Source organism: Martes martes (genome assembly GCF_963455335.1).
Source record: "Martes martes genome assembly, chromosome: 13".
Classification (NCBI taxonomy): domain Eukaryota; kingdom Metazoa; phylum Chordata; class Mammalia; order Carnivora; family Mustelidae; genus Martes; species Martes martes.
In genome coordinates, this window is record NC_137901.1 from 24,851,165 (window position 1) to 24,869,878 (window position 18,714).

An 18,714-nucleotide genomic window follows, 5' to 3' on the forward strand; every position below is an offset into this window, starting at 1 on the left:
TTCCCACTCCCCAAAGACCAGTGCTTTGCCCATGTTTCTAAATAACGTTCTTATTTTGTTATTTCTTGATTTTCCAGATTTAGATATTAGCTATCCTCTTCCTAAAATGGAAAATAAGTCATAATTAGCTCTCCTTCCTGCACATCATGCCTGTTCCTTCTGACTTCCCCAGCCCCCTTTCCACTCATAGGCTTTTACCCCTTCTTCCATTTTATTACCATTTTCAGCTTGAGAACTCAGCTTTTTCATGCTTATGATTAACTAGTATTCTTAGCTCAGCCATGTAATGTATGATCATTGCATTTCCTTTCTTGTTCATGTTTTGGTTTTTCTGTAGCACACGATTGCCCAGTTTTTTATTCATGTATCCATCACTAATTCAGCTCCCATACCTCAACAAAACGGAGAATTCCCTCTAGGTACATTAAAATACATTGCATATCTTCTTAGTTTTGTTTTCTTTTTTGACTTCTGTCTTTGGCCATGTTGGAGGCTTAAGTCAAGTGTTTGGTGATCAGTGTTTGTTTTATTTAGAAGTAAGGCACTAAAAAGTTGATTGTAAGTTCTGTGTGTGGGCAGGACTTTTACTTGCTTTTAACTCTCTCTGCATGGTCTGTTTCTCTGGGCTCTCTGTTCTCTGTAGGCCTTTTCTTTGGGCTGATCAGTTTCTCAGAGGGGCTCTTCCAGTCTAACTGCTGTGGGGGTCTAGTGGAAGAAGGGGTTAGGGATCTCATGCTTCATAGGCTACAAACACTTCTTTCTTCTTGTCTTCAGTAGGGTTTTTGTGGCATGTTTACTCTTCTCTGAAGATGTTCCATTAAAACTATTTTTTGTCTTTTATATGGTGTGACCATCATTTCAACTAAGATTTAAGGAATCTTTACACTGTAGAAAGAGGATAAAACATACAAATTTCTCGATTCTTATGGTTTAGTAAAGTACCACAGAGAATATATTTGTACTGATTTTCTCATTTTTTATAGCATTTTCTTTTTTAAGATTTCATTTATTTGACAGAGAGAGACACAGCGAGAGAGGGAACACAAGCTAGGGGAGTGGGAGAGGGAGAAACAGGCTTCCCACTGAGCAGGGGGCCCGATGTGGGCCTTGATCCTGGGACCCTGGGATCATGACCTGAGCTAAAGGCAGATGCTTAATGATGAGCCACCCAGGCACCCCTATAATCTTTAATAAGAAACAAAAACTGATATAATTTTTAAACACATTTAAATTGGGGTGTCTAGGTGTCTCGGTCAGTTAAGGATCTGCCTTTGACTCAGGCCATGAGCCCAGCATCCTGGGATCGAGCCCCACATCAGACTCCCCGCTCAGTGGGGAATCTGCTTCTCCCTCTCTTCCCCACTCGTGTTCTCTCTTGCTGTCTCTGTCTTTCTCTCAAATACATAAAATCTTTTTTAAAAAAGTAAAAACATTTAAATTGAACTATAAAATGCACAAATTTTGGAGGTACAACTTAGGAGTTTTTGCATATGCGTATACCTGTGTTATTACCACACAGATCAAGTTACTGAACACTTCTAACATAACAGAAATGCCTTTTCCTGGCCAGTACCCCACAACAATCAGTGAACCACTATTCTGACTTTCTTCCCAACAGATTAGTTTTTTTCTCTCCTTGAAGTACAGTGTGCTATCTTTTGTATTGGCTTCTTTCAGTCAAGAGTACTGCTGAATTGACCTGTGTTACTGCATTACCGGTTCGTTCTTTTGTATTTCTAGGTGTTACTCCATTGTATGAATATGCTGCAGTATATTTATCCATTCTCTTGGTGGTAAATAATTGCTTTTCCCCCCAGTTTGGAACTATTTTTGATAAGGCTGCTGTCCCATTTTTGCACCTGTACATCGGCAGACATGTGCCCTCATTCTCTTGAGTGTATACCTAGGGTAGCATTGCTGGGTCAAGGGCAGGTGTGTGTTTAGCTTGAAGAGACTATAATAAAACTGAAGCAGTGTCTAACCCTAAGTTCGCAGTTCTACCCCAAGGTCGTATGTGCTCTTTCCCATAGAGCGCACATGCTGATTAACGATCATCCAACAGCACTGTTGATAATATTGAAAATGTTGAGAGCACCCTGCAGAGTCCAGCAGGGTGCTGGCTACATCTGGAGAGTACAAAAGGGGAAAGAATATGCGGAAGGGTACACAGCAGGGTTTCACCTATGTCTGTAATGCTATATTTGCTTCAACAGCATGGAAAACAAAATAAAACAAGAAGTTACCAAAAAGAACTTTGAAGCAAATATGACAAAAATGTTGAGATTTGACAAAATTCAAATATGGATACACTTTTTATTATATTGTTTTCTGTGCTTTTTTATATTCTTATTTAGTAATTAAAGTTAGAGTAGGAGTTCGCATTAAAATTAAACTTTACTGACTGCCAAAATAGGAGATGATAAGACAGGGATCCGTTTAAGACAAAGATAACCCCCCCCCCAGAAAGATGATCAAGAAAAGAAAGAGTTAAAAATGTTTATGTTCCAATAAGACATTAGGTTCCGTTCATATTCAGACTCAGTTCTGTAAGGATTTCTGGATATTCCAGATGACGTTTCAAATTCAGGTATTTAAACAAATTTCTTTCCCCTCTAGAATTTGACTTTCATATTGACCTTTGTTTATTTTTCTTTTCCTTTCCATATGTAGTAGTGAAAAATGAGTAAGTAAATGTTTCTAACAAAGTTCTTTACATGGAATTTTTAGCTGTGGATATAATTGTCCATGAAATAGATTCTGGTATCTCATTTTGGCTTGAAGTTGCATTTCCTCAGACCTCATGTACTTTTCATGTGCTTATATATCCTCTTTTGTGAAGTATCTTTCCAAATTTTCCCTTTTATAAAAATTATACTTACAAAATTTTTTTAAAAGATTTTATTATTTGAGAGAGAGAGTCATGTGCATGCACAAGCAGTGGGGAGGGGCAAAGGGAGAAGCAGGCTCCCTGATGAGCAGGGAGAGGCAGGTGGGGGGAATGTGTCTATGTTATCTTTGTCAATAACAATATTCCATGAATGTGAGGGTGATTTAATATTGGAAAATCTCTTAATGTAACTTATACATTTAAGAGAGAAAACCCATACATTCATTTCAATAGATACAGAAAAAGATGTGATAAAATTCAACACCTATTCATGATAAACAAAACAAAATTTTCAACAAAATAAGGGTAGAAAAGAAATTCTTTGTTTTAATTGAGTGCATCTATAAAAATCTACAGTTAAAAGCATTGTACGCAATTGGAGAATTTTAGAAATATTTTCTTGGAAATTAGAACAAAGAGGATGTTCTGTATTACCACTCCTCTTCAGTGTTGTATCAAAACTCTAAGCAGGTTAGTTAAACTTGAAAAGAGAGGAAATCTAAATGTCTGTATTTACAGATGTTAGAATTGACCACATAGAGAATTCAAGATAGTCTAGTATTTGAACTGTTAGGAAAGTTGAACAAATCTTCTGAATCTGAGATCCATGTATAAACAAATACAATTTCTACACACCAGTAACCAAGCTCTTCAAAAATGTGTTCTAGAGAGGTGCCTGCGTGGCTCAGTGGGTTAAATGTCCAGCTCTTGATTTCAGCTCAGGTTGTGATCTCAGCTTCAGAGCCCTCCATCTGACTCCATGCTTCGCAGGGAGTCTGCTTGAGATTCTCTTCCTCTCTGCCCCCCTTTCTTTCTCAAAAAATAAATCTTCAAAAATGTGATCTAGAGATGCTACTTATAATACCAATAAAACTGTAATGAACTTGAGAATTGTGTAACAAAGAAAGTATAATATTTTTATGACAAAAATTACCTAAATGAAGGATATTAAATATGACTTAATAAATAGAGATACCATGTTCATGGGTAGGAGGACTCAGTGACAGAGTTGTTAATTTTGCTTTCAAATTAATCATTATGTTGAATGCAATCCTGATCAAAATCTCAAGATTTTTGTGAGACTTAATCAACTGCAGTTAACCTTTGAGCAAAATAGATTTGAACTGTATGAGTGTACTTATACATGGATGTTTTCAATAAATATAGTACTGTAAATGTATGTTCTCTTCCTTAGTAAGCTTAGCATTAAGCAAATTTTCAGAAGTCAAAAGTTTGACTTTTGGATGGATTTTTGACTGTGCATGCAGGGGGTTGGGCACCCCAACCTCTGCTTTGTTCAAGTGTCAATTGCAGTCCCTGAAATCACATGGAAGAACATTTTGCATAGAAAGTTTTTGAAGAAAAACAATGTGGAGTTATCCTACCAGATAAGACTAGTTATAAAACATTAGTAATTAAATGTGTTCCATTAACAATAGAATAAAAAAAAAGATAAATGCAAAAGAATTTGGAGAGTGCAGAAATTACACACTCACATATGGCAACACAAATGTATGACGGAAGTAGGTAAATTGTGCTGAGATTGAGATCTTGGCTTATCTCAGAGGAAGAGTAAAATTAGATGATTTTGCCCCCATATAAGGACATACTGCACTTGTGTTAATAAGGCCAAGATATGAAAAGCTGAACTTTAAAATCTTCAAGGAGAAACTAAAGGATAATGTTTTTATGAACTCAAGATAGCATAAATGTATAAACCATGAATAAACACATTAATAAATTTGACTGCATTACAATGAAAAACTTTCATGGTTAATAAAAGTGAAAACAGGATGTAGACAGGAAGATGGATTAGCATGATCATTTAGTAAAACCAAAATCTTCGATAGAAAAATAGGCAAAGTAATAAAAAAACAGAATATAGGGGCACCTGGGTGGCTCAGTGGGTTAAAGCCTCTGCCTTCGGCTCAGGTCATGATCCCAGAGTCCTGGGATCGAGCCCCGCATCGGGCTCTCTGCTCGGCAGGGAGCCTGCTTCTCTTCCTCTCTCCCTGGCTGCCTCTCTGCCTACTTGTGACCTCTCTCTCTGTCAAATAAATAAATAAAATAAAAAAAAAAACAAAAACAAAAACCTGAATGACCAGCAAACATTTTTAAAGGATATTCAGACTGCTGATTTGTTAGGATCATGCTAATTAAAATAACAAATATTTTGTACTCATCAGTTTGGCAGAAATTACAAGCTTTGTTAAGAATTGGTAAGGTTGTAGAGAAGGAGGATGCTCTTATACTATATAAATGAGCAGAATAGCTTTTGAAAGGAATCTGGCCTTTTATGTTCCTTACGGAATTGCTGGGAGGTTGAGTATCTACTTCTGCAGGTTATTCAAGACCTGCAGAAGTAGATACTGAACCTCCCAGCAATTCCATTTCCTGGTTCCTAAGAAAAACTTTTTCAGAGAGTCACAATAGCTTATTTGAATGAATGTGCATTATAGCATTGTTTGTAGTGTTCAAAAATTGCAAATAAATGCTAACATAAATGAAATACTGTAGAACAGCTAGAGTGAATCAAATAGAGCTGCATGTATTGATAATAATAAATCTCAAAAATCTGATGATAGTGAAGTATCAAATTCATGCTGCCAGAGGTTAGAGGACAGGATCAGTGAGGAGTGGCTAGGGGACTTCAGGATGTCAGAAGCAAAATATTAGCATTTAAGAAAACAGTGCTGGATACAGTGGTGTTCTTTATACCAGGCTGTTTAACTTCTGTGAAATTTCTGTGCTGTCTGAGATGGTAGTACTTTTAGTGTGGCTGGTGTGACCGAGGAACTGAATTTTTAATTTTAATAAAACTTAATTTAGGGGCACCTGGGTGGCTCAGTTGTTAAGCATCTGCCTTTGGCTCAGGTCATGATCCCAGGGTCCTGGGATCGAGCCCCATATCAGGGCAGGCTGGAAACCTGCTTCTCTCTCTCCCACTCCCCCTGCTGTGTTCCCTCTCTCACTGGCTCTCTCTGTCAAATAAATAAATAAAATTAAAGAAAAAAATTGAAGTCAAATACCTGCTTGTGATTCATGCTGTTGTGATGAACACTGCTGCTCTATGCTTTTTAGTTTATAGTGACCCAAGCCTACGTTTATTTAAAAAAAAAAAGCTATTCAGTGACTTTGCAATTTTGCCTCCTCGAAAACTCTTGGAGATTCGCTTTTGAAGTCATTTAAGTACTGAAAAATGAGTCGCTTAAAACGGGTGTTTTACAGATTATTTTTCTTTTTAAAATTTATTTGATTCCTGACTGACTTAACTGATAATTAATGTTCAGAGTATGAAAATACGGAGAGTAAGGAGTCCCTGGTTTCTGAGTATCCTGTAGTGAGATTTTGGGTAGTAAGGGTAAGAATCTACCTTGTAACATTGTTTTTTTTTTACTAGGGGAAAAATGGAAATAACCCCAATTTCCATTAATAGAAGAGTGGACCCAAGAACATGTGGTTATAGTACTATTCAGTACTTAGATGGGATGCAGTAGGAGTGATATTCAGATATTTAACTAGTATGGAACCAAAGTCAGCCAGTAAGAAGGATATCAACCATGGTCCTTCATTGTCTTCTCTACATTAATTGCGGAACCCCCAGTTGGTCCTGGGCGAGTGGCTTGGGGCAACAGCTGCTTATTAATGACCATAGGTTACGAGAACATTTGAGTGAAAAAAAAAATAAGATGCAAACAAATACCTACATGTACTAGTTTCCTAGGGCTGCCATAACTAATTACTGCAAACCAGGTAGCTAAAAACAACAGAAATTGATGTCAGAGTTCTGGCAATTAGAAGTTCAAAAGCAGGGTGTCGGCAGGACCATGGTATCTCTGAAAGACCTAGGAGACAGGTCTTGCCTCTTCTTGGTCTCTGGTGACCAGTCTTTGTTGTCCTTGGCTTGCAGCTTCTGTGTGTCTGTTATGTCGTATCCTCCTCTCACGTGGGTGCCTGTTTCTGTGTGTGTCCTCCTCTTCTTCTAGGGACACCAGTCATACTGGATTTAGGGTCCATCCCAACCCAGTAGGACCTCATCTTGGTTATGTATTTATGAAGACCCCATTTTCAAGTAAGATCACATTCACAGGTTTTGGATGACATGGATTTTGGGGGACACTATTCAACCTAAGACACCATGGTATTGTTTTTATAAACTAGCAAATACACAAAGGAATCTCCTAGGCTTTGGAGGGAGTGTGTGTACATAGAAGGCATTTGAAGGGGACTGGAAAGGTACAGACTACGATCAAGGTAGTGGTTGATTTGAGGTTGATAGTGTATTCTCACTTTGGGGGACTAAAATGGGATTTATATCTTTAAAAAAGTGAAATGTTAACAGTTAATGTCAGTTGTGGGAATATGGAAGTTAATTATTTTTTGCCTTTCTAAACATACTTGATATTCTAAAGAGTTGATATTATACAGTATGTTACTGTACTCTAGCATAGAAACATTTGGAAGAGATACTCAATAAAACCAAATCTGTATGACGGGAAAGCTTAGGAAAAGACCTACAACAAGCAATTCTCATATCCTTTTTAAGAAGGAAGACATTTTCAGATCCTTGAGAGGTTTCCTTTTGCATATTATTTGAGTTAGTTGTCCATGAAATTGTATAATCAGGATACCAGCCTATGACTATTAAACTGTATGTCTGAATATTGGGTACAAGAAATGGGGAATTGCTTTTGTAAGTTAAATAGTTTAAATAGGTTCTGAATAGGTCAATGACTACAGGTAAGTTACCAAAAAGAATTTTCTGTATGTTGCCCATTACACATTGATGTCCCATGGGAAGCTTTGTGAGCTTTGTAACCAGTTATTTATAATTTTTCTTAAACACAACCAGAATTTCTAAACAATAATATATTTTTCACAGGAAGAAAAAGTTTTATGTAAAGACTAAATTGGATTTCTAATTTTTAGAGTGACATTATAAGTTTACTATGTGGATACCATTTAAATATTTGTTGAATGTTAAATGAATAAGACTACTTTTATTCAAAACATTTCTTCCATCCAGGTTTATAACTGACACACACAAGCAGATGTTAAGAACTAATGACCTCTGTTTCAAATAAGGATGGGTTATGACAATTTGTTTCTAAATAAAGGAGCTGAGAGAGGAGAAACTGAACTATATTCAAATGTGTGGCCTTTAAAAAGACAGAGACTTCTCTCACTAGTAAAGTTGCCTAATGAGTATCCTGTGTTAGTATTTATTTGGAGACTTAAGAGCATTGGTTCTAAAATTTTTTGGTCTTTACACTTAAAAATAATTGAGGACACCAAATAGTTTTTTTCTGTGGGATTTAGTTCTGTACATTTAGCATACTAGAAATTAAAATTGAGATATTTAAAAAATATTTAATCAGGTCATTTGGAAGTAATAGTTATTATAATAAACCCCAATACATGTTAAATACATCAATAATATATTTTTATGAAAAATAACTGTTTTTGCCAAACAAAAATTTAGCAAGAAGAATGGCATTTACATTTTTACAAATCTCTTGAACAAATTGCCTTAACGGAAGACTGATAGATTCTCATGTCTGCTTCTGTACTAAAATTGTTACATTATCAGCCATGTTATGTACCACCTGAAAAATTCAACTGTATGCTCATGAGAGAATGAGAGTGGAAAGTAATGTTTTGGTATTACCATGAAAATTGTTTTGGCCTTGAAAATTGTCCACACGTGTCTGTGGGACCCCTACAGGGTCCCAGGACCACGTTTTGAGAACTGGTGCCTTAGATACTAAGTCAGAGGGACTGGGCACTTCACTGTTCTTTGTAAAGGTTCAACTGGCAAAACTCCTTGTTTTGAATTTTTTCAACTGTTATTTGTTTTACGCATTAGGTTATCTCTTCCACTTACATCCTTAGTCATGAATACATGAGGATGCGTACACATTTACATTTTTTACCTCACAAACAATACTCAGCTACCATTTAGTGGGTGTTTGCCGTGTGCCAGCCTCTGAGTGGAGACTGCAGAACAGGTCAGGGTTGGTTATTTGTAATGGCGGGTACTAGGTGATCTGGGACTCTTGCCAGATAGTTGAACTGAGTGAAAATCTTTTGTGGAGGCACTCGTGTGCACTTGCATGAAGTTGAACACAGTATCTCTACTATTTTTTATTCTTCTGGTCTGTTTTGACACCCCCTTTCTCATTCCTCCTATTATTTGGACTTTTCTGGGGGGCAGATTTACCAGAGAAATGTCCATTTTAATGATTTTTTGGAAGAACTGAGGTACAACCATATTACTTAGATTTAATTTTATTTCTCTGACTTCATGGATTATGATTGTGGTTGGTTGTTGCTTTTGGGTTTTGTTTGGTAGTCCTTATTCTCCTCTTGAATTTCTTTTTTTTTTTTTTTTTAAGATTTTATGTGTTTATTTGACAGGCAAAGATCACAAGTAGGCAGAGAGGCAGGCAGAGAGAGAGAGGAGGAAGCAGGCTCCCCACTGAGCAGAGAGCCTGATGTGGGGCTCGATCCCAGGACCCTGGGATCATGACCTGAGCCGAAGGCAGAGGCTTTAACCCACTGAGCCACCCAGGTGCCCCACTCCTCTTGAATTTCTTGATCTGTCATTTTTCTTTTGTTGTCACAGTGGAGAGGATGGACAGCTAAATACTTACATGTGTGGTGGTTTGTTTTTTTTCCCCCAGAAATGGTGCATGAGCAGTTCATATTGACTCTTTGCATACTTCCAAGTCTTTATTTGTTTGTATACTTGTGTGGTAGTTTCTCTAGGTATAGAATTCTAGAATCATAATCCATTCCTCAGAAATGTATGGACCTTGTTCTCTTGTTATGCAGATGTATAGTGTTTAGGACAAGAAATCTAATGTTAGTTTGCTTGTTTCTCTTTTGGTGATAACCTGCTTCTTCTATCTGAGAGCCAATAAAATTTTATTACATACTACAAATTCAGAAGTTTTACCAAACTATTTTTACTTTTCCTCATTATTTCTCCTCATAATGTTGGAAGTTTTTCCTCTCCTCAGCAAAACTTTAGTTATTACTAATTTTTCTGTTTTCCTTCTAGTCTGTACTTTCTGGAATTTTACTAAGTAGACATTAGGTCTCTGCTTTTCTCTCATACTTTGTCTTTTTGCCTATTTATTGCTGTTGTTTGAGAGAACTTTTCAATTAGTCTTTCAAATCACAAATCTGCAGTGTCCAGTTTTTGTCTCTCTCTGATGTCCATCCTTCATATCCACTGTAGAACTGCACCAGCTTAAGCTGGAAAACAGTTCTTGCTTATGGTGCCTGGATGTGAGCACCAGAGCTACCAGCTCTCAGCAGCCAGAGCAGAACATGGCATGGATCTTCTGGATCTTGGCTTATTTTTGTTCTTGGCTTTTCCTGAGCACAAGTATGAAGGTTTTCTGTGGTTGTTGAGAGAACTCTACTTTTCAAGAGACTCCTCAGTTTTCCTATTTCCACTTTTTCCAATTTTTCTGTCTTGCCTTTGTGCTGCCTGTCTTTCAAATATATTTCCTTTTTGTGTACTAATGATATCCTCCTGTTTTCCAGATCTCTTTTCTTTTCTATTTAAGAAGGAAGGAGGAAAGAGAAGTGAACACCTCAGCACTGTTTTGCTATCTTGAACTGAAAGTCTCACAATTTACTTTTATATTATTTAACTCACCTTCAGAGCAAAGCCATGGCTTATCTGAGATTGTAGACATGGATAATCCTTTTTTCCCTGAAGCAGTCATATTTACTTAAACTTTTCTTCCCCATTACAGATATTAAAAAATATTAGTTGGTATTCAGAACGGGTTTTAACTGAAATTTCACTGGGGAGTCTTCTGATACTGGTTGTAATAAGAACCATTCAGTACAACATGACGAGGACAAGAGTAAGTATTCCATAGCAATTATTTTTATCTTTATATGTATAGTACAGTTGGGCCTGTAGTTTAAAACAATCTCAATATTTAGAATACTAACATTTTCAGGAAATATGGTAAAAAAAAAAATAACAGATGTACGTATAGTCACTGAAATACATGATCCTAAAGTAATGTGTATAGTGTCTGTTTCTTTTTTATTAATTAAAAGTAATTCATGTTTTATAATGTAATATATACTTCAACATAAAATAATATTAAAATATTAATAAATATTAATGACACATTATAAAAAGATCATCATTTTTTGCTTTGATGTTTCCTTCTACCTTATATAGTGTCTGTTTCTTAATATTTAATAGGTTGTGTGGATTAGAGTTATTTTATATAAAATGGGCAGTGGGGCATATTTAGATAAAAGATGTCTGTCTTTAAAAAAAAAAAAAAGATGTCTCTTTGCTAGACTGCTAAAACTGATTTGCTCTTTTTTTTTTTTTTAAGATTTTATTTATCTATTTGACAGATCACAAGTAGGCAGAGAGGCAGGCAGAGAGAGAGAGGAGGAAGCAGGCTCCCCGCCAAGCAGAGAGCCCGATGCGGGGCTTGATCCCAGGACCCTGAGATCATGACCTGAGCCGAAGGCAGAGGCTTAACCCACTGAGCCACCCAGGCGCCCCTGATTTGCTCTTTAAAAGCAGCAACAACAAAGTGTATGAAGATACAAGCACAAGAAATATGAATTTAAATGGAAAAGAAAAGTAGAATGAATACTTTAAAGAGCAAAAGGAAAATTTTAGCTGGATTGTATTTGCAGCATCTGGGAGCAAATTTCAGTTCCGCTTGATAGAGAAACAATGTACAGAATTTGTAGCTCAGAGAAATGGTCATGTTTACTATAATGAGGCTAACGTGGATACATGTCCACAGTCTTTTATCTGAAACTCTAGGAGTCAGACATGTTTAAAAATGGAAAATGTTTTGACTTCAGAAAGATAATTATGGGAGTTCCTGGGCGGCTCAGTCGTTAAGTGTCTGCCTTTGGCTTTGGTCATGATCCCAGGGTCCTGGGATTGAGCCCCGCATCGGGCTCCCTGCTTGGTGGGAGGCCTGCTACACCCTCTCCCACTCCCACTGCTTGTGTTCCCTCTCTTGCTGTGTCTCTGTCAAATAAATAAAATCTTTAAAACAAAAAAAGATGTTTTTGGTGTATATGCTACAGTCTGTGTAACTGTGAGGTTCTTCAGCAGCTCTTTATAGTTAAGTATTAATGTTTCTGCAGTGAAATAGTTCTGATATGCACCAGGACAGGGATAAAGGCGACGACAAATAGCATCATAATCTTTTGCACCAGATGTAGCTTCCAGATGTGTAGTGAATAAAACGGAGTTTTCAGGATTTTATAATGAGAGGAAAGGGATCGTGGGCCTGAACGCTCTAAAAATCAGTGACAATCGAGTTTACGTTTGCTTCCAGTTAATCTTGCTTCAGACGTAGAGAAGACTCGATGTCTGTTTTCACCCTTCTGTTTCCTTACAGGACAAGTACCTTCACACCAACTGTCTGGCTGCTTTAGCGAACATGTCGGCGCAGTTCCGTTCTCTCCATCAGTACGCTGCCCAGAGGATCATCAGGTAAATAGGAGCTTGAAGAGAAATACCGCACTTTGCCTTTGGCTGACTCAGTGGAATGGGTACTGTGTTGCTCCCTTTTTAATGTTATGCACAAGGAATATCAAATTTTCCTGCTTAATATTTATCACCTTCTTGTTTAGTTGAACATACCTTGTTCTGCTTTATTTTCTAACCCACTTTCTTGATCAAAGTTAATTGGATTTACCTCTCCCGTCTTTTCATAAAATCTAATTTTAGGCTTTGTGTGTTAGCATTTTACAGAGGAGCGGGTATATTTCTTAGTAATGCAAACTAAATCTTCGCATATTTGCAGAGCATCACATTACACAGGGTAGCTGTGTTTGTTTTAGAGAATTCTCTTAATAGCACTTTACTGTTAGCTCACTTTCCTATTACTGTTGTAACAAATTACTACTAATTAGTGTCTTAAAACAACCCAAATTTATTATGCAGTCCATAGATTAAAAGTTCAACACAGGCTACAATCCAGATGCTATAGGGCTGGGCTCCTTTCTGGAGGCTGTAGAGGAGAACCTTTTCTTGCTGCTAGAAGCTGCAGTCTCCCTTGCCTCCTGGCCCCTTCCTCCACCTTCAGAGCCAGCAGCAGTAAGCTGTTGCGTCCTCCTCACATCTCATCACTCTGATCTCCTCATCTGGTTCCCTCTTCTACTTTGAGGATCCTTGTGATTGCCTTGGCCCTGTCCAGGTAACCCAGACTCATCTACCCATCTCATGGTCCGTGACTGAATCACAACCACAGAGTCCCTTTTGCCACATAAGGCAACTCATCCACAGGTTTGGGGGGTTGGGAGGTGGATATTTTGGGGGTGATCATTATTCTGCCTCTCACAACATCACCAGAAACTCCTTCCTGTCCCTTCTCCACCCTTGGTCAAAGATATGCTCTTTAAGGTAGGAAACCTAATTAACAAATGATGAATGAATATCATTTGTAGGGTTTCTTTGTTTGTTTTTTTTTAAACATGTGTGGATACTTTTTGGTCTTTAAGGTAGATTGTTGTAGTGGCTCTCAAATAGAACATTTGTTTCATAAGTCAGTGAAGTCAGATTGTTTCTCTGGGTCTTGCTTTTGGGGCAGTGCGGTTCTGATAATGAGGTCTTGTGTTGCTGTCATTGGTGGTGATAGCAAGTCCATATCACTTTTAAACTCAGATCTCACTTGGCATCCATTGGTTAGAGATGCTCATTGACCTGGCCTCTTCTTTAGCAGTTGCTCCGCATTAACTTATGTTCTTGGTCTCTATATTTATCCTCAGAATTTAGCAGAGGATATTTCCAGTGACTCACTGTTTAATTTAGGTTGGACTTAATACTATATTGGATTACTTTTTGGGTTTGTACTTTTGTGATTGTCTATTGACTAACTTTTTACTAACACTAACGCGATGACTTAAAGCACAAATAGCATCTCCTCATGCCTCAGATTCTTCCAGGTCTTCTGAAGAGTCTTTAGTTTCTAAATATTAATTTTTGTTACTATGCTGTAGTTCAGAGATTTAATGAGAGAGATTCAGTGATACTGTGCTGTTTTGCGGTCTCTTTTTTTGTGTGTATGTGGAGCTTCATAATGGTTTGGGGAAGGTTTCAGTACAGGATTCATTTTCCTCAATGGATACACCAATGTTTGGCCTGTTCAGTATGAAATTGGCAAATTAACTGGTTTACAATTTATTTTCTGATAACATATGTAAAGCAAGATTAAATAAACGTTTTCTAGGTATTAAGAGTTGAAAAGCGAATAAAATACTGTGCCCAATTTTCTATCTGTGATGAGTAAAGAAGAAAACCAGTTGTACTTGGAGAAATAAACAGAATTTAGATTTGTAACCTAGGAATATTTAGATCAAGTTTATCATCAATAAGGAATACTGCTTTACTTGATGTTAATGGCGTTTTATTTAACATTGTATTAGTGAGGAACTGTGTTACACCTTGCAAGGTATATCCAAATTAGTTTTAAAAATTCCTGCCCTCAGGTAGCTTCTACTTCAGTAGCTGAGATAAGACAAGTATATGCAAGTGTATAGCAGAATGCAGTAAGTATTAGAATGAGAGAAAAACTCCTCGGATGAGGGTGAGTAGTTGGCTCAGAGAGTGGTGAGATCACATCTCCCTAAGAAATCTGGCAAAGTGAGTAGAGAGAGATGACTCTCGAGATTGGCCTGAGGGGGAAGAGCACCAACCACAACAACACAGAACAGGAGGGAGTGTGATAAAGGACATTCTGTTTAGAAAATAACCAGTTCCATTCAACTGGCATGTTGTGGACCTGTGTAGGGATTAGAAGAGAAAAGCCGGGAAGAACCAGCTGGGGCTGCCTTGTGGAAGGTGCTTCACTACTAGATGCACAGCTTAGAATAATGGAAGGAATGGAGAGAAAAGAAGGTCCTATCTTCAGTAACAAAAAAGAAAACTGAATGAGTTGTAAATAAATGGATTTTTAAAAGAAATAATTGAAAGTAAGTTTCTGGCGTCATCAGTTTCAGCAGCTGATGTCAGTATGGTGTGTTTGTCCCATGGAGGGCTGGAAGTTCTGACAAGTCTCCAAGTACTGCCAGTGCTCCTGGCTCAAGGGGCCACACGTGAGTAGCCCATGTGGATGGACATCTTCATCCAGGAGGGGAGAGAGCCCTGTTAGAAATGCGAGTGTCAGCCCAGCTTTAGACCTGCTGAATCAGGGCCTTCATTGTAACAAGATCCCCAGATGATTTCTGTACACAGTAATGGTTGGAAAATACTCTTGAGTTCGGACCTAGAAATCGAGATTTATCCCTGTGGGAAATACTTGCTTTGAATTGGAAATGGGGGCCAACTTTTTTTTTCATCTTGAGGAAACTCATTTTCTACTAAATGTTTGTGTTTAGGGTATAGGATTGTAAAGTATGACGAGGAATGCCTAACGAGAGCTGTTTAGATACACAGACTCATTATAGCAGTACAGCTCAAGATTCACCAGATGCTCCAGTAACTCCTTCAAGTGAGAAGTAATCAGTTTCATATACACATTTTCTAAATCCTGCTTTAGGAAGAGACCACACAGTTCTGTATTTGTCAGTTGCAAAACCTAGAAGAGCCAATATTTCCTGTGATCTTCAACAAAATGCAAAATAGAGTAACATGTTACATTGCTGTGAAGTAGGGTGTGAATAAAGCTTCTCAAAGCTGCTTTAGCTGGACATAAATGTAAGGAATGATTTCATATGGTTTCTGTGCTATTGTTTCATATTCTCTGACAATGTATCTTCTATAAACTCTTGGTATTTTAGAAAAATCTCAAGCATGTATGATTTGAGTTTTGTTCAACTCTGAAGTCTTTTGACTATTCTGAAAGTATGAGTATTTGATACATTATTTGGGATTATACTTAATTAAAAACATTTATAAAGAGTAGATTATATGCAAGGGTATGTCAGGGATTACAAAGACGTCATTACTTACTTCCTGCCCTTAAGACTTTCTCTACTGCCCCTGCCATTTCTCCTACTGGCTCCTTCCTCTGGCTTCGCCTTCACCTTTGACTTAACGCATAACGTTCCTTCAGTATTTCATGCCACGTTGGTTTTCTTCTTCTCTCTCTGCTCATTTTCCCTAGGAGTTCACATACATGCCTGTGACTTCACCTACCAGGCCTTGTGTACAGAAAACCATCCAAATCTACACTCACAGTCCTCTTTCCTGAGGCAGGCATGCTAGTTTGGTGGCTAAGAGTACAGACTCTGAGTTGGGGATCCCAGCTCAAAAACTTACCGGCTGTGGAGCCTTGGAGAAGTTACTTAACTTCTCTGTGCAGCAGCTTCCCTGTGGTAAGATGGGGTGACAGTAGTTGTTCTCTCAGTGGATGTGGTGGGGGTTAAGTGAAGTTAATATTTGTAGAGGCCCCAGCACGTACCACGTAGTCTATGTAAGTCTCAACTGAGCGAACACAAACTCTACTAACCTCACTACTCGGATATCCCACACTTACCTCAAACTGTTATTAAGTTGAAAACAACTCATTTTCAAACCTGTTCTTCCTTTTAAATTCCCTGTCCTAAGTGATAATGTGATAGCCCTCATCCCAGCCACCTAAATAACCACACCGGAACCCTACAAGTAATTCTCCTTCATTTCTCCCTTTCCTTTAAATGCTTTATCCACTTGTGTCCTGGAGAAGTTCCGTCTAACTGTGCCGTTGAAACTCGCATTCATCTGTGCCCAGTGTCCTGTCTCCACCACGCCTGCCTTGGTCCGCATGTCCACCATCCTCAGCTGTGCTGTGTCACTAGCCTGCCTGGTCCTTTTCCTCCTTACCCGTCCTGCCACGGTCGGCCTCTGCGCTGCCGCTTCCATTTGAAAAGCGCATCTGACAAAATGACTCTCTGTGCTTAAAATCAGTCCATGGCTTCCCTTTGCCAGAGGTTACAATTCAACCTCCTTAGAGCCGCGGCTCTCAGCCGTGGGGGGTTTTTTCCTAGGGGACATTTGGCAATGTCTGGAATAAGGTTTTGTTTTTTCATTGTTTTGTGGGGTTTTGGGTTGGTTTGATTGGGGTTTTTTGGGGGGGTTGCTGCAACTGGGCAGGGGAGGCTACTGACATCTAGCGGGTAGAGGCCAGGGACATCCTGTAATACACAGGACACCAAAGAATGTAGTAGTGCCAAGGCTGAGGAAGCCTGCCTTACAGTAAATGATTGGGGTCCTGCCTCTCGCACTCAGTCTTCCATTACTCCTTGTAGCATACTGGCAGGTGTCTGCTGCTCTGACCTCACCCAGTCGTGGCAGTTCCCTGTCCTTTCACAGCCACACTTCTGTGTCAGAATAAAATGCAGTCTGGACCTGGGGAAAAAGTTGAGGCAGTTCTTGGTATCAGCTCTTCCTTCTGTAGAGCTTTTCTGCCAGCTTCCTGCCCCTCTGTTACGTTTTACCTTAAACCTGTAATGGCCAACCTCCCACCATGACACCCCCTCTCCTGCCCCCCCATCCCCGTAGCTCCTGTTTCCCTGTTCAGATTACAAAGAGTAAGAACCCAACCAGCCCTGTGTATCACCTGGGTCACAGTCGGTTTCTGGGCGAAGAGCAGGGACAGGGGGCCAGGAAAGGAGAAAGTTACCTGTTGAGAAATGCGGCTCCTTCCTGAGGTGGGTGTTGGAGAGAGAGAACTTGAACATCTTGACCTGACCAGTGCAGGTACTTGTGACCCACGGGCCAAGCCTGAGGTTGCGAATCTTGTTGCCTAAGCAGAGTAGCAATTACTGGAAAGAAAAGATTTGTGCTATACTTCTTTGCATTCCTTTACGGAGATCAACTCTCAGATAAGCACACTGTAGACTTTTAATAAGTACTTAATGACTGATTCTTAGAGGATGGGCTGGTGTCTGAGATTTTAGGCTTAGTTCTGGCAGCCATCACTCTGAGACTTTATTTAAGTCGATTGGTCTTGGGCTGCATTTTGTACCTACCTCTTGCTGCTTGGAGCTAGGGAAGTTGATGACTGTACAGAGCCTCGAAAATGTTCTGGTCTTTCAAACCTCTTGACAATAAAATAGTATAAAGCATAGGTTAGATTTTTAATTACGACTTTTAATAGTAGTACAGAGGGAGTTTTTTTTTGGGGGGAGTACAATCTAATCATGTAATTTGAGAATTTAAAAATTCTTCAATCCATGATTTATGCTTTTACTTTTTCTTACCATTTACAGCCACCAGTAATGAACATAGACTCTTGCAAATTCTCCTTCTTCTGTCTGTCTAACCAACCCCAAGGTGTCAGTTTATGTAAGCGTCTTTGTTCTGCTCTGCATATGTAACAATAGACATTGAAGTCACCCAGTGTTCTTCTGAAGACTGCAAAAACCAGGTTGGCTATTTAACTCTGAATGGTTAGCGCTAGTGTTTTGGACAAATAAAGATCTTTCAGGATGGCTCATGGAATCAAAGGAAAATAGACAGTTTGCTTTTAATAATACTTTCTGATATTACCTTACCACGTCAGGCTTCCTCACAACTTTCCCCACTGAATTACGTTTTCATGGATTGATTTTTTTTTTTTTCTGCACCAAACAATACATTGAACTGAAAACATACAAGAGAATATTAAGAAGCAAATGGTCTGTTTGTTGTTGGGATGAATTTATATTACACAACATAAAATACTCAAATATATAATATAGTAGCCTATCTGGTTATTTCTCTTGGTTATGATATTTCAGGAGGACTGTCTTTTAAAATAAGGTCCATTTAATGGTAAGTTCATACCTATCACCATTAGTATCTCACCACTTGTTTCTTTTTTGTTATATTTAAGACTAGTAGAAGACGAGGC

At 38.4% G+C, this 18,714-nt stretch overlaps 1 protein-coding gene across 1 annotated transcript in view; it reads left to right on the forward strand.

Moving 5' to 3' along the window:
* DYM (dymeclin) overlaps positions 1-18,714 on the forward strand; it is a 334,108-nt gene that overhangs the window by 137,150 nt on the left and 178,244 nt on the right. The window contains exons 12-13 of the mRNA XM_080821087.1: positions 10,657-10,770; positions 12,298-12,392. Coding sequence (XP_080677213.1) covers positions 10,657-10,770; positions 12,298-12,392 — 209 coding nt within the window. The remainder of the gene's footprint in view (positions 1-10,656; positions 10,771-12,297; positions 12,393-18,714) is intronic.